Source organism: Pseudophryne corroboree, chromosome 12 (genome assembly GCF_028390025.1).
Source record: "Pseudophryne corroboree isolate aPseCor3 chromosome 12, aPseCor3.hap2, whole genome shotgun sequence".
Classification (NCBI taxonomy): Eukaryota; Metazoa; Chordata; class Amphibia; order Anura; family Myobatrachidae; genus Pseudophryne; species Pseudophryne corroboree.
The window spans coordinates 61,470,228-61,492,074 of record NC_086455.1 but is presented as its reverse complement, the minus strand read 5'-3'; the positions used below and the strand labels follow the sequence as shown (position 1 = coordinate 61,492,074).

Here is a 21,847-nt window from a genome sequence, read left to right as displayed (position 1 = left end):
TATTCCAAAGTCACAGCTGATTCCTGCGACGCGTCTGCTGTTCTTGGGCATGATTCTGGACACAGAACAGAAGAAAATCTTTCTCCCGGAGGAGAAGGCCCAGGAATGATCATCTCTGGTCAGGGACCTCCTGAAACCAAAGCAGGTGTCAGTGCATCACTGCACGCGAGTCCTGGGAAAGATGGTAGCTTCATACGAAGCAATTCCCTTCGGCAGGTTCCATGCAAGGATCTTCCAGTGGGATCTGTTGGACAAGTGGTCCGGATCGCATCTCCAGATGCATCGGTTAATCACCCTGTCCCCGAGGGCCAGGGTGTCTCTGCTGTGGTGGCTGCAGAGTGCTCATCTGCTCGAAGGATGCAGATTCGGCATACAGGACTGGGTCCTGCTGACCACAGATGCAAGCCTCCGAGGTTGGGGGGCAGTCACCCAGGGAAGAAACTTCCAAGGACAATGGTCGAGTCAGGAGACTTCCCTACACATAAATATTCTGGAACTAAGGGCCATTTACAATGCCCTGAGTCAAGCAGAACCCCTGCTTCAAAACCAACCAGTTCTGATTCAGTCTGACAACATCACAGCGGTCGCCCATGTAAACCGCCAGGGCGGCACAAGAAACAGGATGGCAATGGCAGAAGCCACAAGGATTCTTCGATGGGCGGAGAATCACGTGATAGCACTGTCAGCAGTGTTCATTCCGGGAGTGGACAACTGGGAAGCAGACTTCCTCAGCAGGCACGACCTCCACCCGGGAGAGTGGGGACTTCATCCAGAAGTTTTCCAAATGATTGTAAACCGTTGGGAACGGCCAAAGGTGGACATGATGGCGTCCCGCCTCAACAAAAAACTAAAAAGATATTGCGCCAGGTCAAGAGACCCTCAGGCAATAGCTGTGGACGCTCTAGTGACACCGTGGGTGTACCAGTCGGTTTATGTGTTCCCTCCTCTTCCTCTCATACCCAAGGTACTGAGGATAAGAAGAAGAAGAGGAGTAAGAACTATACTCATTGTTCCAGATTGGCCAAGAAGAGCTTGGTACCCAGAACTTCAAGAAATGATCTCAGAGGACCCATGGCCTCTGCTGCTCAGACAGGACCTGCTGCAGCAGGGGCCCTGTCTGTTCCAAGACTTACCGCGGCTGCGTTTGACGGCATGGCGGTTGAACACCGGATCCTAAAGGAAAAGGGCATTCCGGAGGAGGTCATTCCCTACGCTGATTAAAGCTAGGAAGGATGTGACCGCAAAACATTATCACCGCATATGGCGGAAATATGTTGCTTGGTGTGAGGCCAGGAAGGCCCCAACGGAGGAATTTCAGCTGGGTCGATTTCTGCACTTCCTACAGTCAGGGGTGACTATGGGCCTCAAATTGGGTTCCATTAAGGTCCAGATTTCGGCTCTGTCGATTTTCTTCCAAAAAGAACTGGCTTCACTGCCTGAAGTTCAGACATTTGTTAAAGGAGTGCTGCATATTCAGCCCCCTTTTGTGCCTCCAGTGGCACCTTGGGATCTCAACGTGGTGTTGGATTTCCTAAAGTCGCATTGGTTTGAGCCACTTAAAACCGTGGAGCTAAAATATCTCACGTGGAAAGTGGTCATGCTGTTGGCCTTGGCTTCGGCCAGGCGTGTGTCAGAGTTGGCGGCTTTGTCATGCAAAAGCCCTGTTCTGATTTTCCATACGGATAGGGCGGGATTGAGGACTCGTCCCCAATTCCTTCCTAAGGTGGTGTCAGCGTTTCATTTGAAGCAACCTATTGTGGTGCCTGCGGCTACTCGGGATTTGGAGGATTCCAAGTTGCTGGACGTAGTCAGGGCCCTGAAAATCTATGTTTCCAGGACGGCTGGAGTCAGGAAAACTGACTCGCTATTTATCCTGTATGTACCCAACAAGCTGGGTGCTCCTGCTTCAAAGCAGACTATTGCTCGCTGGATCTGTAGCACGATTCAACTTGCACATTCTGCGGCTGGACTGCCGCATCCTAAATCTGTAAAGCCCATTCCACGAGGAAGGTGGGCTCTTCTTGGGCGGCTGCCCGAGGGGTCTCGGCTTTACAACTTTGCCGAGCTGCTACTTGGTCGGGTTCAAACACATTTACAAAATTCTACAAGTTTGATACCCTGGCTGACGAGGACCTTGAGTTTGCTCATTCGGTGCTGTAGAGTCATCCGCACTCTCCCGCCCGTTTGGGAGTTTTGGTATAATCCCCATAGTCCTTACGGAGTACCCAGCATCCACTAGGACGTCAGAGAAAATAAGAATTTCTCTATCGTCCTAGTGGATGCTGGGGTTCCTGAAAGGACCATGGGGAATAGCGGCTCCGCAGGAGACAGGGCACAAAAAGTAAAGCTTTAGGATCAGGTGGTGTGCACTGGCTCCTCCCCCTATGACCCTCCTCCAAGCCTCAGTTAGATTTTTGTGCCCGGCCGAGAAGGGTGCAATCTAGGTGGCTCTCCTAAAGAGCTGCTTAGAAAAGTTTAGCTTAGGTTTTTTATTTTACAGTGAGTCCTGCTGGCAACAGGATCACTGCAACGAGGGACTTAGGGGAGAAGAAGTGAACTCACCTGCGTGCAGGATGGATTGGCTTCTTGGCTACTGGACATTAGCTCCAGAGGGACGATCACAGGTACAGCCTGGATGGTCACCGGAGCCTCGCCGCCGGCCCCCTTGCAGATGCTGAAACGAGAAGAGGTCCAGAATCGGCGGCAGAAGACTCCTCAGTCTTCTTAAGGTAGCGCACAGCCTGCAGCTGTGCGCCATTTTCCTCTCAGCACACTTCACACGGCAGTCACTGAGGGTGCAGGGCGCTGGGAGGGGGGCGCCCTGGGAGGCAAATGAAAACCTTTTTTGGCTAAAAATACCTCACATATAGCCTCCGGGGGCTATATGGAGATATTTAACCCCTGCCAGAATCCGTTAAGAGCGGGAGACGAGGCCGCCGAAAAAGGGGCGGGGCTTATCTCCTCAGCACACAGCGCCATTTTCCCTCACAGAAAGGCTGGAGGGAAGGCTCCCAGGCTCTCCCCTGCACTGCACTACAGAAACAGGGTTAAAACAGAGAGGGGGGGCACTAATTTGGCGTTAGAAATATATAAAAAAGATGCTATAAGGGAAAACACTTATATAAGGGTGTCCCTATATAATTATAGCGTTTTTGGTGTGTGCTGGCAAACTCTCCCTCTGTCTCTCCAAAGGGCTAGTAGGTCCTGTCCTCTATCAGAGCATTCCCTGTGTGTGTGCTGTGTGTCGGTACGTGTGTGTCGACATGTATGAGGACGATGTTGGTGAGGAGGCGGAGCAATTGCCTGTAATGGTGATGTCACTCTCTAGGGAGTCGACACCGGAATGGATGGCTTATTTAGGGAATTACGTGATAATGTCAACACGCGCCAAGGTCGGTTGACGACATGAGACGGCCGACAAACAATTAGTACCGGTCCAGACGTCTCAAAAACACCGTCAGGGGTTTTAAAACGCCCGTTTACTTTAGTCGGTCGACACAGACACAGACAGGGACACTGAATCCAGTGTCGACGGTGAATAAACAAACGTATTCCTTATTAGGGCCACACGTTAAGGGCAATGAAGGAGGTGTTACATATTTCTGATACTACAAGTACCACAAAAGAGGGTATTATGTGGGATGTGAAAAAACTACCGTAGTTTTTCCTGAATCAGATAAATTAAATGAAGTGTGTGATGATGCGTGGGTTCCCCCCGATAGAAAATATGGGCGGTATACCCTTTCCCGCCAGAAGTTAGGGCGCGTTGGGAAACACCCCTTAGGGTGGATAAGGCGCTCACACGCTTATCAGAACAAGTGGCGGTACCGTCTATAGATAGGGCCGTCCTCAAGGAGCCAGCTGACAGGAGGCTGGAAAAATATCATAAAAAGTATATACACACATACTGGTGTTATACTGCGACCAGCGATCGCCTCAGCCTGGATGTGCAGAGCTGGGGTGGCTTGGTCGGATTCCCTGACTAAAAATATTGATACCCTTGACAGGGACAGTATTTTATTGACTATAGAACATTTAAAGGATGTATTTCTATATATGCGAGATGCACAGTGGGATATTTGCACTCTGGCATCAAGAGTAAGTGCGATGTCCATATCTGCCAGAAGATGTTTATGGACACGACAGTGGTCAGGTGATGCAGATTCCAAACGGCACAAAGGTGTATTGCCGTATAAAGGAAGAGGAGTTATTTGGGGTCGGTCCATCGGACCTGGTGGCCACGGCAACTGCTGGAAAATCCACCGTTTTTACCCTAAGTCACATCTCTGCAGAAAAAGACACCGTCTTTTCAGCTTCAGTCCTTTCGTCCCTATAAGAGTCATATCTGCCCAGGGATAGAGGAAAGGGAAGAAGACTGCAGCAGGCAGCCCATTCCCAGGAACAGAAGCGTTCCACCGCTTCTGACAAGCTCTCAGCATGACGCTGAGACCGTACAGGACCCCTGGATCCTACAAGTAGTATCCCAGGGGTACAGATTGGAATGTCGAGACGTTTCCCCTGCGCAGGCTCCTGAAGTCTGCTTTACCAAGGTCTCCCTCCGACAAGGAGGCAGTATGGGAAAAAAATTCACGAGCTGTATTCCCAGCAGGTGATAATTAAATTACCCCTCCTACAACAAGAAAAGGGGGTATTATTCCACACTATATTGTGGTACTGAAGCCAGAAGGCTAGGTGAGACCTATTCTAAATCTAAAAAAATTTGAACACTTACAAAGGTTCAAATCAAGATGGAGTCACTCAGAGCAGTGATAACGAACCGGGAAGAAGGGGACTATCTGGTGTCCCGAGACATCAGGGATGCTTACCTCCATGTCCCAAATTTGCCCTTATCACTAAGGGTACCTCAGGTTCGTGGTACAGAACTGTCACTATCAGTTTCAGACGCTGCCGTTTGGATTGTCTACGGCACCCCGGGTCTTTACCAAGGTAATGGCCGAAATGATGGTTCTTCTTCGAAGAAAAGGCGTCTTAATTATCCCTTACTTGGACGATCTCCTGATAAGGGCAAAGTCCAGGGAACAGTTGGAGGTCGGAGTAGCACTATCTCGGATACTGTTACAACAGCAGGGGTGGATTCTAAATATTCCAAAATCGCAGCTGATCCCGACAACAAGTCTCCTGTGCTTAGGGATGATTCTGGACACAGTCCAGAAAAAGGTGTTTCTCCCGGAAGAGAAAGCCAGGGAGTTATCCGAGCTAGTCAGGAACCTCCTAAAATCAGTGCATCATTGCACAAGGGCCATGGTAAAAAAATGGTGACTTCCTTCGAAGCAATTCCAGTCGGCAGATTTCATGCAAGAACTTTTCAGTGGGATCTGCTGGACAAATGGTCCGGATCGCATCTTCAGATGCATCAGCGGATAACCCTATATCCAAGGACAAGGGTGTCTCTCCTGTGGTGGTTATAGAGTGCTCATCTTCTAGAGGGCCGCAGATTCGGCATTCAGTTTTGGATGTTGGTGACCACGGAGGCCAGCCCGAGAGGCTGGGGAGCAGTCACACAAGGAAAAAATTTCCAGGGAGTGTGATCAAGTCTGGAGATTTTTCTCCACATAAATATAGCTAAGGGTAAATTTATAATGCTCTAAGCTTAGCAAGACCTCTGCTTCAAGGTCAGCCGGTATTGATCCAGTGGGATAAAACATCACGGCAGTCGCCCACGTAAATAGACAGGGCGGCACAAGAAGCAGGAGGGCAGTGGCAAAAACTGCAAGGACTTTTCGCTGGGCGGAAAATCATGTGATAGCACTGTCAGCAGTGTTTCATTCCGGGAATGGAAACTGGGAAGCAGACTTCCTCAGTAGGCACGACCTCCACCCGGCAGAGTGGGAACTTCATGGGGAAGTTTTCCACATAATTGTAAACCGTTGGGAATTACCAAAGGTGGACATGATGGCGTCCCGTCTGAACAAAAAACGGGACAGGTATTGCGCCAGGTTAAGAGACCCTCAGGCAATAGCTGTGGACGTTCTGGTAACACCGTGGGTGTACCAGTCGGTGTATGTGTTCCATCCTCTGCTTTTCATACCTAAGGTACTGAGAATTATAAGACGTAGAGGAGTAAGAACTATACTCATGGCTCCGGATTGGCCAAGAAGGACTTGGTACCCGGAACTTCAAGAGATGCTCACAGAGGACTTATGGCCTCTGCCGCTAAGAAGGGACTTGTTTCAGCAAGTACCATGTCTGTTCCAAGACTTACCGCAGCTGCGTTTGACGGCATGGCGGTGGAACGCCGGATCCTAAGGGAAAAGGCATTCAGGAAGAGGTCATTCCTACCCTGGTCAAAGCCAGAAAGGAGGTGACCGCACAACATTATCACCACATGTGGCGAAAATATGTTGCGTGGTGTGAGGCCAGGAAGGCCCCACGAAGAAATTTCAACTCGGTCGATTCCTGCATTTCTTGCAAACAGGAGTGTCTATGGGCCTCAAATTGGGGTCCATTAAGGTTCAAATTTCGGCCCTGTCGATTTTTCTTCCAGAAAGAATTGGCTTCAGTTCCTGAAGTCCAGAAGTTTGTCAAGGGAGTATTGCATATACAACCCCCTTTTGTGCCTCCAGTGGCACTGTGGGATCTCAACGTAGTTCTGGGATTCCTCAAAACACATTGGTTTAAAACCAGTCAAATCTGTGGATTTGAAGCATCTCACATGAAAAGTGAACATGCTCTTGGACCTGGCCTGGACCAGGCGAGTGTCAAATTGGTGGTTTTTTCTCAAAAAAGCCCATATCTGTTTGTCCATTCGGACAGGGCAGAGCTGCGGACTCGTCCCCAGTTCTCTCCCTAAGGTGGTGTCAGTGTTTCACCTGAACCAGCTTATTGTGGTGTCTTGCGCCTACTAGGGACTTGGAGGACTCCAAGTTGCTAGATGTGGTCAGGGCCCTGAAAATATAGGTTCCAGGACGGCTGGAGTCAGGAAAACTGACTTGCTGTTATCCTGTATGCACCCAACAAACTGGGTGCTCTTGCTTTTAAGCAGACTTTTGCTAGTTGGATGTGTAATACAATTCAGCTTGCACATTCTGTGGCAGGCCTGCCACAGCCAAAATATGTAAATGCCCATTCCACAAGGAAGGTGGGCTCATCTTGGGTGGCTGCTTGAGGGGTCTCGGCTTTACAACTTTGCCGAGCGGCTATTTAGTCAGGGGCAAACACGTTTGTAAAATCCTACAAATTTGATACCCTGGCTAAGGAGGACCTGGAGTTCTCTCATTCGGTGCTGCAGAGTCAGCCGCACTCTCCCGCCCGTTTGGGAGCTTTGGTATAATCCCCATGGTCCTTTCAGGAACCCCAGCATCCACTAGGACGATAGAGAAAATAAGAATTTACTTACCGATAATTCTATTTCTCGGAGTCCGTAGTGGATGCTGGGCGCCCATCCCAAGTGCGGATTATCTGCATTACTTGTACATAGTTACAAAAATCGGGTTATTATTGTTGTGAGCCATCTTTTTCAGAGGCTCCGCTGTTATCATACTGTTAACTGGGTTCAGATCACAGGTTGTACAGTGTGATTGGTGTGGCTGGTATGAGTCTTACCCGGGATTCATAAATCCTTCCTTATTGTGTACGCTCGTCTGGGCACAGTACCTAACTGAGGCTTGGAGGAGGGTCATAGGGGGAGGAGCCAGTGCACACCACCTGATCCTAAAGCTTTACTTTTTGTGCCCTGTCTCCTGCGGAGCCGCTATTCCCCATGGTCCTTTCAGGAACCCCAGCATCCACTACGGACTCCGAGAAATAGAATTATCGGTAAGTAAATTCTTATTTTACTCACCGGTAATTCTATTTCTCGTAGTCCGTAGTGGATGCTGGGAGCCCGTCCCAAGTGCGGACTCTCTGCAATACATGTATATAGTTATTGCGTAACTAAAGGGTTATTGTTATGAGCCATCTGTTAATGAGGCTCATTTGTTGTTTCATACTGTTAACTGGGTATAGTTATCACAAGTTGTACGGTGTGATTGGTGTGGCTGGTATGAGTCTTACCCTGGATTCCAAATCCTTTCCTAGTAATGTCAGCTCTTCCGGGCACAGTTTCCCTAACTGAGGTCTGGAGGAGGGGCATAGAGGGAGGAGCCAGTGCACACCAGATATAGTACCTAATCTTTCTTTAGAGTGCCCAGTCTCCTGCGGAGCCTGCTATTCCCCATGGTCCTTATGGAGTACCCAGCATCCACTACGGACTACGAGAAATAGAATTACCGGTGAGTAAATTCTTATTTTTTCCTTTTTTTAATAAGAAAATAGTCTTTGCAGTGCTATACCCTTTATATAATTAAATCAATATTTGGTGTGACCACCCTTTGCCTTTAAAACAGCATCAATTCTTCTAGGTACACTTGCACACAGATTTTGAAGGAACTCGGCAGGGAGGTTGTTCCAGACATCTTGGAGAAGTTTTAGAGAGGTTTAGGTGCCACCTGAGGGCATTAGGGTTAGGCTGTGGGGAGGGGAGGTTAGGTTTAAACACTATGGGGGCAGTTGCGGATCTTGCCACGGGCAAGAAGGACTTTTGCCCGGGGCGCCGCCCCCCAGAGGGCGCCGCACCAGGGCAAGATCGGCTGCTGCTGTGCCCCCCGCTGCCGCTGGCCGGTGTGAAGGGAAACTAGACGCGTACGCGTCTAGTTTTCCCTTCGTGGACAGGTCCTTTACTGTGCGGTGCGCGATGACGTCATCGCGCACTGCACATCATTTCAGTCTGTACAGGGGGCGTAAATGACCAAGCCCCCTGTACAAAGCCACGCCCCCTATTGCCGCCCGGGGCGCATAGAGCCCCAGAACCGGCCCTGTATGGGGGGATGGTTAGGGTTTGGCTGCCTGGAGAAGAGGGTTAGGTTTAGGCACCATCGGGGAGGGGGGGAGGTTAGGGTTAGGCTGCTGGAAGGGAGGGTTAGGGGGTTGGGGGAGAGGGAACAGCATACTTACCTCGCCCCTCTTGGGATTTTAAAGATCAGGATGCCAGCATCGGTATTCTGACTACTGGCATCCCGTCCGCCAGTCATTAATACTGGACCCCCTAGAAGAATTGACGCTGTTTGAAGGCAAAGGGTGGTCACACCAAATATTGATTTGATTTAGATTTCTCATCCGTGCGTTCACTTTGCTAATTGATAAAATAAACTATTAACTTTCTATTTTTTAAAGCATTCCTACTTTCTCTAACGTCCTAGTGGATGCTGGGAACTCCGTAAGGACCATGGGGAATAGCGGGCTCCGAAGGAGGCTGGGCACTCTAGAAAGATTTATGACTACCTGGTGTGCACTGGCTCCTCCCACTATGACCCTCCTCCAAGCCTCAGTTAGATCTTGTGCCCGGCCGAGGTTGGATGCACACTAGGGGCTCTCCTGAGCCCTTAGAAAGAAAGTATAGATTTAGGTTTTTTATTTTCAGTGAGACCTGCTGGCAACAGGCTCACTGCAGCGAGGGACTAAGGGGAGAAGAAGCGAACTCGCCTGCTTGCAGCCGGATTGGGCTTCTTAGGCTACTGGACACCATTAGCTCCAGAGGGATCGACCGCAGGCCCAGTCCTTGGTGTTCGGTCCCGGAGCCGCGCCGCCGTCCCCCTTACAGAGCCAGAAGCAAGAAGAGGTCCGGAAAATCGGCGGCAGAAGACATCAGTCTTCTCCAAGGTAGCGCACAGCACTGCAGCTGTGCGCCATTGCTCCTCATACACACTTCACACTCCGGTCACTGAGGGTGCAGGGCGCTGGGGGGGGGCGCCCTGAGAAGCAATAATAACACCTTGGCTGGCAAAAATACCACAATATATAGCCCCAGAGGCTATATATGTGGAAAATACCCCTGCCAGAATCCAGAAAAAAGCGGGAGAATAGTCCGCGGAAAAGGGGCGGAGCTATCTCCTGCAGCACACTGGCGCCATTTTTCCTTCACAGATCCGATGGAAGGAAGCTCCCTGGCTCTCCCCTGCAGTCTACACTACAGAACAGGGTTAAAACAGAGAGGGGGGGCACTAAATTTAGGCGCAGTATAAATTATATAAAAGCAGCTATAGGGGACATAACTCAGTTAGTCCCTGCATTATATAGCGCTCTGGTGTGTGCTGGCATACTCTCACTCTGTCCCCCCAAAGGGTTTTGTGGGTCCTGTCCTCATTGGAGCATTCCTTGTGTGTGTGCGGTGTGTCGGTACGGCTGTGTCGACATGTTTGATGAGGAGACTTATGTGGAGGCGGAGCAGATGCCGATAAATGAGATGTCGCCCCTGTGGGCCGACACCAGAGTGGATGGATAGGTGGAAGGTATTAACCGACAGTGTCAACTCCTTACATAAAAGGCTGGATGACGTAACAGCTATGGGACAGCCGTCTTCTCAGCCTGCGCCTGCCCAGGCGTCTCAAAGGCCATCAACGCTCCCTCAGATGGCAGACACAGATGTCGACACGGAGTCTGACTCCAGTGTCGACGAGGTTGAGACATGTACACAATCCACTAGGAACATCCGTTACATGATCCCGGCAATATAAAATGTGTTACACATTTCTGACATTAACCCAAGTACCACTAAAAACAAAGGGTTTTATGTGTGGGGAGAAAAAGCAGGCAGTGTTTTGTTCCCCCATCAAATGAGTGAATGAAGTGTGAAAAAGCGTGGGTTTCCTTGATAAGAAACTGGTAATTTCTAACAAGTTACTGATGGCGTACCCTTTCCCGCCAGAGGATAAGTTACGCTGGGAGATATCCCCTAGGGTGGATAAGGCGTTCACACGTTTGTCAAGGTGGCACTGCCGTCTTAGGATACGGCCACTTTGAAGGTACCTGCTGATAAATAGCAGGAGGCTATCCTGAAGTCTGTATTTACACACTCAGGTACTAGACTGAGACCTGCAGTCTGCTGCAGCGTGGTCTGTACCCCTTTCAAACAGGGATACTATTTTGCGAACATAAGACGTCGTCTTATATATGAGGGATGCACAGAGGAATATTTTGCCGGCTGGCATCCTGAATTATTGCAATGTCCATTCTGTCAGGAGGGTATTGGAGACCCGACACTGGACAGGTGATGCTGACTTTGAAAGGCACATAGAGCCTTATAAGGGTGAGGAATTGGTTGGGGATGGTCTCTGGGACCTCGTATCCACAGCTACAGCTGGGATGAAAATATTTTACCTCAGGTTTCCTCACAGCCTAAGAAAAGCACTGTATTATCAGGTACAGTCCTTTCGGCTTCAAAAAAGCAGGCGGGTCAAACGAGGGAAGAGGAAAAAAAGCTGCACCAGCAGCCAGTTCCCAGAATCAAAATTCTTCCCCTGCTTCCTCTGAGTACACCGCATGACGCGGGGGCTCCACAGGCGTAGCCAGGTACGGTGGGGGGGCGCCTCAAAAATTTCAGCGATCAGTGGGCTCGCTCACAGGTGGATCCCTGGATCCTTCAAGTAATATCTCAGGGGTACAAGCTGGAAGTCGAGGCGTCTCCCCCCCGCCGTTTACTCAAATCTGCCTTGCCGACAACTCCCTCAGGCAGGGAGGCTGTGCTAGAGGCAATTCACAAGCTGTATTCCCAGCAGGTGATAGTCAAGGTGCCCCTACTTCAACAAGGACGCGGTTACTATTCCACACTGTTTGTGGTACCGAAACCAGCCGGTTCGGTGAGACCCATTTTAAAATGGAAATCCTTGAACACTTACATAACAAAGTTCAAGATGGAATCGCTCAGGGCGGTTATTGCTAGCCTGGACGAGGGGGATTACATGGTATCCCTGGACATCAAGGATGCTTACCTGCATGTCCCTATTTACCTTCCTCACCAGGAGTACCTCAGATTGTGGTACAGGATTGCCATTACCAATTCCAGACACTACCGTTTGGACTGTCCACGGCACCGAGGGTGTTTACCAAGGTAATGGCAGAAATAATGATACTCCTTCATAAAAAGGGAGTTTTTATTTATCCCATACTTGGACGATCTCCTTATAAAGGCAAGGTCCAGGGAGCAGTTACTGGTCGGAGTAGCACTATCTCAGGAGGTGCTACAACAGCATGGCTGGATTCTGAACATTCCTAAGTCACAGCTGGTTCCTTCCACTCGCTTACTGTTCCTGGGGATGATTTTGGACACAGAACAGAAAAAAGTGTTTCTCCCGCAGGAGAAAGCCAAGGAGCTGTCATCTCTAGTCAGAGACCTCCTAAAACCAAAAAGGGTATCGGTGCATCGTTGCACACGAGTCCTGGGAAAAATGGTGGCTTCATACGAAGCAATTCCATTCGGCAGGTTCCATGCGAGGACTTTCCAGTGGGACCTCTTGAATAAGTGGTCGGGATCGCATCTTCAAATGCATCAAATGATAACCCTGTCTCCAAGGACCAGGGTGTCTCTACTGTGGTGGCTGCAGGGTGCTCATCTTCTAGAGGGCCGCAGTTTCGGCATACAGGACTGGGTCCTGGTGACCAGGGATGCCAGCCTTCGAGGCTGGGGAGCAGTCACACAGGGAAGAAACTTCCAGGGCCTATGGTCAAGTCAGGAGACTTCCCTACATATAAATTCTGGAACTGAGGGACATTTACAATGCCCTAAGTCAGGCAAGGCCCCTGCTTCAAAATCAGCCGGTACTGATCCAGTCAGACAACCTCACGGCAGTCGCCCATGTGAACCGACAGGGCGGCACAAGAAGCAGGATGGCAATGGCAGAAGCCACAAGGATTCTCCGATGGGCGGAAAATCACGTACTAGCACTGTCAGCAGTGTTCATTCCGGGAGTGGACAACTGGGAAGCAGACTTCCTCAGCAGACACGACCTACACCCGGGAGAGTGGGGACTTCATCCAGAAGTCTTCCTGCTGTTGGTAAACCGTTGGGAAAGGCCACAGGTGGACATGATGGCGTCCCGCCTCAACAAAAAGCTAAAGAGATATTGCGCCAGGTCAAGGGACCCTCAGGCGATAGCTGTGGACGCTCTAGTGACACCGTGGGTGTACTAGTCGGTTTATGTGTTCCCTCCTCTGCCTCTCATACCAAAGGTACTGAGAATAATAAGATGGCGAGGAGTAAGAACGATACTCGTGGTTCCGGATTGGCCAAGAAGGGCTTGGTACCCGGAACTTCAGAAAATGATATCAGAGGACCCATGGCCTCTGCCGCTCAGACAGGACCTGCGTCAGCAGGGGCCCTGTCTGTTCCAAGACTTACCGCGGCTGCGTTTGACGGCATGACGATTGAACGCCGGATCCTGAAGGAAAAGGGTATTCCGGAAGAAGTCATTCCTACGCTTATTAAAGCCAGGAAAGATGTTACAGCAAAGCATTATCACCGCATATGGCGGAAATATGTTGCATGGTGCGAGGCCAAAAAGGCCCCAACAGAGGAATTTCAACTAGGTCGATTTCTGCATTTCCTGCAAGCAGGAGTGAATATGGGCCTAAAACTAGGCTCCATTAAAGTACAGATCTCGGCTCTGTCGATTTTCTTTCAAAAAGAACTAGCTTCAGTACCTGAAGTTCAGACATTGTGAAAGGAGTGCTGCATATTCAGCCCCCGTTTGTGCCTCCTGTGGCACCTTGGGATCTCAACGTGATGTTGAGTTTCTTAAAATCACATTGGTTTGAGCCACTAAAAACCGTGGATCTGAAATATCTCACGTGGAAAGTGGTCATGTTATTGGCCTTGGCTTCAGCCAGGCGAGTGTCAGAATTGGCGGTTTTATCATGTAAAAGCCCTTATCTGATTTTCCATATGGATAGGGCAGAATTGAGGACTCGTCCCCAATTTCTCCCTAAGGTGGTGTCAGCGTTTCACCTGAACCAGCCTATTGTGGTGCCGGCGGCTACTAGTGAATTGGAGGACTCCAAGTTGCTAGACGTTGTCAGGGCCCTGAAAATATATGTTTCCAGGACAGCTGGAGTCAGGAAATCTGACTCGCTGTTTATCCTGTATGCACCCAACAAGCTGGGTGCTCCTGCTTCTAAGCAGTCTATTGCTCGCTGGACTTGTAGTACAATTCAGCTTGCACATTCTGTGGCAGGCCTACCACAGCCACAATCTGTAAATGCCCATTCCACAAGGAAGGTGGGCTCATCTTGGGCGGCTGCCCAAGGAGTCTCGGCTTTACAACTTTGCCGAGTAGCTACTTGGTCAGGGGCAAACACGTTTGCAAAATTCTACAAATTTGATACCCTGGCTGAGGAGGACCTGGAGTTCTCTCATTCGGTGCTACAGAGTCATCCGCACTCTCCCGCCCGTTTGGGAGCTTTGGTATAATCCCCATGGTCCTTACGGAGTTCCCAGCATCCACTAGGACGTTAGAGAAAATAAGAATTTACTCACCGGTAATTCTATTTCTCGTAGTCCGTAGTGGATGCTGGGCGCCCATCCCAAGTGCGGATTGTCTGCAATACTTGTAAATAGTTATTGTTAACTAAAGGGTTATTGTTGAGCCATCTGTTGAGAGGCTCAGTTGTTTTCATACTGTCAAACTGGATATAGTATCACGAGTTGTACGGTGTGATTGGTGTGGCTGGTAAGAGTCTTGCCCGGGATTCTAAATCCTTCCTTATTATGTCAGCTCGTCCGGGCACAGTGTCCTAACTGAGGCTTGGAGGAGGGTCATAGTGGGAGGAGCCAGTGCACACCAGGTAGTCATAAATCTTTCTAGAGTGCTCAGCCTCCTTCGGAGCCCGCTATTCCCCATGGTCCTTACGGAGTTCCCAGCATCCACTACGGACTACGAGAAATAGAATTACCGGTGAGTAAATTCTTATTTTTTTTCCACACCTGCCCAAAAACCTGAATAGTACTGCATATATGTAGAAAGAGTGAGGAATAGTGCCTCCTAGTGTAGTATATTTAAATTTTAAATGAACATCTTTCCCATCAGCAGATAATAACACCCTAATAAATAAAGGTGTACCATTTAATGAAACAGTAAAAAACAACAACAATAAATGCCCCTACAACAGATAAAATTAAATAAAGCTTCTCTGACACAGAACCTTCCTCCCCACAGCCTAACCCTAACCTCCCCCACCTCCCCTGCAGCCTAACCCTAATCTCCCAGGTGGTGCCTGAACCTAATCTCCAACCCCCCGGCCCTAACCCTATACTTATGGTCAGTCTTCTGAGTGTATTGGGATTCCGGTGTAGTGTTTCCTGCATCGGTATTCCGACTGCCGGGATCCTGACAGCCGGTATCTTAACCACATCCCCTTGTACGTACACTTGCACACAGTTTTTGAAGGAACTCAGCAGGGAGGTAGTTCCAAACATCTTGGAGAACTAACAACAGATCTTCTGTGGATGTAGGTGTGCTCAAATCCTTCTCTCTCCATGTAATCCCATACAGACTCGATGATGTTGAGATCAGGGCTCTGTGGGAGCCATATCATTTCCCATTCGCCAGAATTATTGTCCTGAACGCGTTTTGTCTTTTTGCCAACTGCTGGACTTCATCAGGAGGACTTCCCGGGGAAAGGGGGCTGTGTGCCAGGAGCCACTGCAGCCGGGGCTATGAGTGGCGCATGCTGGGGGAACGGACAAGTTGGCACCCAGTGCAGCAGGCAGGGGGTGTATACTGGGTCAGATGTGCTAGGAGCTCTGGAGGTTGCGGCTTTGTGATGGGCTACAGGGCTAAGTGTACAGCGAGTACCCCCCAGCGCTGATTAAGGCCATCAGGAGCACTTGCAGCCTGGACTGTGGCTGTGGTAATAAGACAGCAATGGGGGAAGTTAACCCTTGGTGTGCTGCAGCATGTGAAGGAGCAGTCACTGCAGCAATATGTTAGGGAAGCATAGCACCCGCACAGAAAATACAAATATAAGGGTGTAAAATAAACTGTAAAAAAAAGTGTTTCAAATATATGTGCAGCACTGAGCTGGTCCCGCAGTACAGTGGGTTATATGTGCAGGGTATTTAAAAATGTATTTTAAAAGAAAAATGTACTTACTGGTATCCCTGTTGATCTTGGGGGAATCCAGACATGGAACTCCGAGTTCCCTCTCAGGAAACACGGAATCCCTTCCCAAGAAGCCTCTTAATGAGAGGGCATGGGTAGGGAGAGGAAAAGCTTGCCAACCCAGCCAGCTAAGTTTTTTTCAGGGAGCCCCAAGGAACTTCCACTTGGTGGGCAGGAGACTCTGCGTTGCGTTCCCGGTTGTCTATCTTTGGCGCTTGCATTCAGGCTAGAGTTGTCAGGCTTGATTCCTTAGCAGATTCCTGGAAATACTTTTGGAGGGAAAGGTTTTCTCATCACAGATGAGTCGGCACCTGGGCTGTGACTAACACACCTGCCGTGACCAGTCCCCACTGTCTATAGGGGACAATTTTAAAGGTGATCATGCTCTGGGCATGTACGACACATGCACTTACCTTGATTGGCTAAAGACAACAGGGTGGAATTACCCCTTGTGGTATTGTGTGTTTGTCGGTTTCGGTGCCCATGGTAGGAGCCTGAGCTGAAATGCTGTTCCAGGGGGTGGTGGCAGCAACATACCCGACCACTGCGCAGGGGGTGGAGTCAGTAACAGGTGGTTACTGATGATGAGAGGGAATCCCGTATTGGCCCAGGTCCTGTGCAAACAAACACTAATCTGTGAACACTTGGAGCAGGCAGCGAGGCGCATCCGGTCACAGATAGCTCTCCAACCTTCAAAAGGGCCGCACATTACTTTTACACTTAAAGAAGGGAAAAACACAGCCCAAAACCAATCTCCGCAAATCCACGTTCACATAAGCTCCTTATGCCCTCACTTGTCCCATAATTCCAACACATGCCACTCAAACCTTCCACTTTCCCCAAAATAGTCACACACGCCCTAAGATCCCACTAAGGGTGCCTGGAATATAAATACATTTTAATGCATAAAATAACAATATTCTTCTCCTTGGCCGTCTCCTGTATTCAGCATTATATTTGTTCCATTTATCTCTTCCTGCCCCCTTGCAGCCTGTACACAGGTGATCGTTTGTACTCGCCATCCGAAACCCTAAACCTAGATGTGCTCAGCGATAAACTCTCAGTAAACCATTTGCTGCCCCATCCTGCTCTCCAATGCACAGTATGAAACACACAAGGAGATATAATACAGTGCGATTATTGTTGCAGCGGCTCATGTATAGGTCACGTCAGTTATCTTTTATCTGGAGTCAGTCAGCTCTAGAAGCAGCTGTAGCTGGTCTGTTTCCTCGGAGCAATAAGATACCGCGGACCTCTTATCTGAAGTGCAGAGGTAATCAAATCTGAGGCTTATTCAGACTTTGTCTATAATCACTAAACTTAATCTGGGATACAGCGCAACAGCAAATAAACATTGTTACAGTTGAGAGCACACTTGGTAATTAGGAATATAGAAGATTAAAATCCATGGGTGTGTTTCTGAGAAGTCTTCAGAGCCTGACACCTTAGCTGGTTTCTGCATTTCATTTCATTATTCAAGACTTTACATTAACGTGCCTTGATGTATAGTGACACAGTACATGTGTGTTGTAATTGCACAATCACACAACAGTGTTATATATTGTGTATATTTATGTAATGACACAATCACAAACAGAGAGAGGGTTTTCTCGTGATGATGGAATTACACACTGTTATGACGTGATTCTGGGGCATAACCGTCCAATAACAGACTGAAAATACCAAACCACCTCTTACATATATAAGTACGGGTATACTAGAGATGATTGGAATGACATCCTCCCCATCATTTAAATCATGTAAATAGGATGAAAGTGTAAACAAATACAACTACATCTTAATGTCCAGACCTTAGAGCCGAGGTTCTTTAACTGGGGCAGCCAGGGCTACAGCCCGGGGCGCTGCGGTCTGAGGGCACAGTCGCTCTCGCCGCTTACCACCATTTACAACACAGTGCGGGAGCTGTAAACCTAGGTTCAATACCTCCACCTCTGTTTGAATTTGAGCTGCACGAGCCACGAAGACGGTACAGCGTGGAGCTTATTACACATTACCATCACGCATCCCAGCACAGCTGCCGCCTCCACTATTTGATATTGGCTAGAACGGGCCATGGGGACAGGAGACGGGACAGAACAAGGAGACGCTCCTTTGCTACCAGCTCCAGCTGTTGCCTCCATTCCTGCACAGCACCTGCAGAAGGTCTGTTTTTACCGGGTAGCCCTCTTGCCTGACATACCAGTTGGCACTGCTTCAACGGGCTCCAAACGCAGAGAGATCTGATCCTGCAAGCACCTTATGAGGCTGTCCCAGAGTTTTCATCCCCGGCCTTTATCTTAGGGTAAGGTAGGGAGAGTTTCTACCTTCAAAACTGCTTTTTTAGAACCGTGACGATGGGGCCCCAAATTTAACATCTCTGGGAGCAGTGCGCCTTCTATGCTTTTATTCCTTGTTGCCAAAGTAAACCTTCTGTCTGAGCTCCACAAGGTCTAGAACTTGCCCTGACACTGTATATAGGAGCTCTTTATCTTTTCCAAAGTTGATAAAAAAAAAAAAAATTGAAGATAAATGAACAAGAAGGTATTTATGTTTTTTATAGTCAAACCCTTAGGGTGTGGCGTCTCTTGTATCTAGAACACTATCAGTGTCATAATTATTACTCCCTGCTGTGGTGTTGCTGACTCTTGTAAAGGCCGAGTACAACTACCTTACAATGTCTTTGGACTGGGCGATCAGTGAGAACCTACTTGTTTGTGTACTAATGATGATTGTGGTCATTCAATGTTATTAATTTAATTGAATATATGATGTATTTCACACCTGCAGAGTTGACCATGAACGTATAAAGGACGTCGGCCCTGACCGAGCCGCCTCAGAATGGCTCTTGCGCTGCGGGGCCAAAGTGCGCTATACAGGATTTGAGAAGTGGCAGCAGGACTATAATGGGCTCCCGACTGGACCTCTGGGGAAATACAAGATTCAGGCTATAGACGCCAGCGAGTCCTGTATTATGTACAGAGGGTTCGACTACCTGGGTGAGGCCATATCTGTGACTGGCACTGATGGGGCCGAGCACATCTGAGAGTTTGACATTGTCCTACCTAGTAAATCATTTAGCAGAGCTCCTCATAGTGACTGGTAGTGGAGATATGTATGTGCATATGACCTTGATGCCTTAAGTAGCAGTGCTCCTCACAGTGCATATATCTTGTAGAAAATGATTCAGTGTTGCTGTTCTGCAAGAAATCGGTGGTTGTGAAGATGCAAAACTCTTCTTTTGATTGGCAGCATCTGGGTCATGTGTACCATCACAGCCAAGAATTATTGTCTAGCTTGTGGCCCCAGGATTTCTGCTTCAGCAATGTCACAGTACAATACAGTCACTTGCATTGGCTTAACCATTCAAGGCATTGCTAGTAGATCTATGCTGACATGGATTTAATAGTAGCTGTTTTATAAAAAATAAAAAGGGGGGGCGCTGTAATCTCTCCGACCCCACTATGTTAAAAATAAATATGACGGTAAAAAAAAAAGGAAGATGAAGAAATTCCCTAAAATACCAAGGGTACGGGTCGACACAACTTAGGTCGACCACTGAAGGTCGACATGGGCAGTAGGTAGACATGGGCATTAGGTCAACAGGTGAAAGGGTCGACATGAGTTTTTGGACTTTTTTCAGTGTAGTTTTCTTTATAAAGTGACGGGGAACCCCAATTAGTGCACCGTGTCCCCTCGCATGGCTCGCTCGGCAAGGTGCCTCGCTCCTCTACCGCTGCGCTCGGCACAGGTTAGCGTTCCCAATTGTAGTCCACTTGGATCGTAAAGTATGAAAAAGTCCAAAAATTGGGGGGGAAAAGGTGAAAAACTCATGTCGACCTGTTGACCTAGTACATGTCGACCTAATGCCCATGTTGACCTTCGGTGGTCGACCTAATGACTGTCGACCTAACGATCGTATCCCAATACCAATGCAGCAAAAACAAAACAAAACCTGAGAATGGGTCTGGTCATAGGGGTGTAATCGGAGTTAATATCTACCTATTGCTTGTACACAATGGCAGCCTATGAGGCAGATATTAGATAGACAGTCAATAGGGCGACACCATACGGTCGACAGGTAAAAGGTAGTCAGTACAAAATGTTGACATGGAAATGGTCAACACAAAAAAAGTCGACAGCAGTTTTTAATGTTTCTCTGACGTCCTAGTGGATGCTGGGAACTCCGTAAGGACCATGGGGAATAGCGGGCTCCGAAGGAGGCTGGGCACTCTAGAAAGATTTAGGACTACCTGGTGTGCACTGGCTCCTCCCACTATGACCCTCCTCCAAGCCTCAGTTAGATTTTGTGCCCGGCCGAGGTTGAATGCACACTAGGGGCTCTCCTGAGCCCTTAGAAAGAAAAGGGTAAAAAAAGAGAGGGGGGGCACTAAATTTAGGCGCTGTATATAATTTTATAGAAAAAGGAGCTATAGGGGACATAACTCAGTTAGTCCCTGCATTATATAGCGCTCTGGTGTGTGCTGGCATACTCTCACTCTGTCCCCCCACAGCTCGTGCCTGTCCAGGCGTCGCACAGGTCATCAGGGGCTCTAAAACGCCCGCTACCTCAGACCGCAGACCCAGATGTCGACACTGATACTGACACCAGTGTCGACGACGATGAGTCTAATCTGATGCCCACTAAGGCCATTCACTGCATGATTGAGGCAATGAAAGAGGTGTTAAACATTTCTGATATAACTACAGGTACCACTAAAAAGGGTATTATGTTTGGGGAGAAAAAACTACCCATAGTTTTTCCCCCATCAGATGAATTAAATGAAGTGTGTGAAGAAGCGTGGGCTTTCCCTGATAAAAAATTGGTAATTCCTAAGAAGGTACTAATGGCGTTCCCTTTCCCGCCAGAGGATAGGTCACGTTGGGAAACACCTCCTAGGGTGGATAAAGCACTCACACGTTTATCAAAAAAGGTGGCACTACCGTCTCCGGATACGGCCGCCCTCAAGGAACCTGCTGATAGAAAGCAGGAGGCGATCCTGAAGTCTGTATATACACACTCAGGCATTATACTTAGGCCAGCTATTGCGTCAGCATGGATGTGCAGTGCTGCCGCTGCGTGGTCAGATAAACTGTCAGAAAATATTGACACATTAGACAGAGACACGATCCTGTTAACCATAGACCATATAAAAGACTCAGTCTTATATATGAGAGATGCACAGAGGGAAATCTGCCGACTGGCATCTAAAGTTAGTGCATTGTCCATTTCTGCTAGGAGAGGCTTATGGACTCGCCAGTGGACAGGAGATGCAGATTCTAAAAGGCACATGGAAGTGTTGCCATATAAAGGTGAGGAATTATTTGGGGATGGTCTCTCGGACCTAGTTTCCACTGCAACGTCTGGGAAGTCAGCATTTTTACCCCATGTCCCCTCACAGCCTAAGAAGGCGCCGTTTTATCAGGTTCAGTCCTTTCGGACCCAGAAAAACAGGCGTGGAAAAGGCGGATCCTTTCTATCCAGAGGCAGAGGTAGGGGAAAAAGGCTGCAACAAACAGCAGGTTCCCAGGAGCAAAAGTCCTCCCCCGCTTCTTCTGCCAAGTCCGCCGCATGACGGTGGGGCTCCACAGGCGGAGCCTGGTACGGTGGGGGGCCGCCTCAAGAATTTCAGCGATCAGTGGGCTCGCTCACAGGTGGATCCCTGGATCCTTCAAATAGTATCTCAGGGGTACAAACTGGAATTTGAGGCGTCTCCACCCCACCGGTTCCTAAAATCTGCCTTGCCGATTGCTCCCTCAGACAGGGAGGCGGTGCTAGCGGCAATTCACAAGCTGTATTCCCAGCAGGTGATAATCAAGGTACCCCTACTTCAACAAGGCCGGGGTTACTATTCCACACTATTTGTGGTACCGAAACCGGACGGTTCGGTGAGACCCATTTTAAATTTGAAATCCTTGAA

The 21,847-nt window shown here is 48.8% G+C and overlaps 1 protein-coding gene across 3 annotated transcripts in view; it reads left to right on the top strand.

Annotated features, from left to right (window-relative positions):
• DMAC2L (distal membrane arm assembly component 2 like) overlaps positions 1–21,847 on the top strand; it is a 44,810-nt gene that overhangs the window by 12,314 nt on the left and 10,649 nt on the right. For all 3 annotated transcript variants that reach the window (XM_063947560.1, XM_063947561.1, XM_063947562.1), the window contains exon 3: positions 18,717–18,925. In XM_063947560.1, coding sequence (XP_063803630.1) covers positions 18,717–18,925 — 209 coding nt within the window. The remainder of the gene's footprint in view (positions 1–18,716; positions 18,926–21,847) is intronic.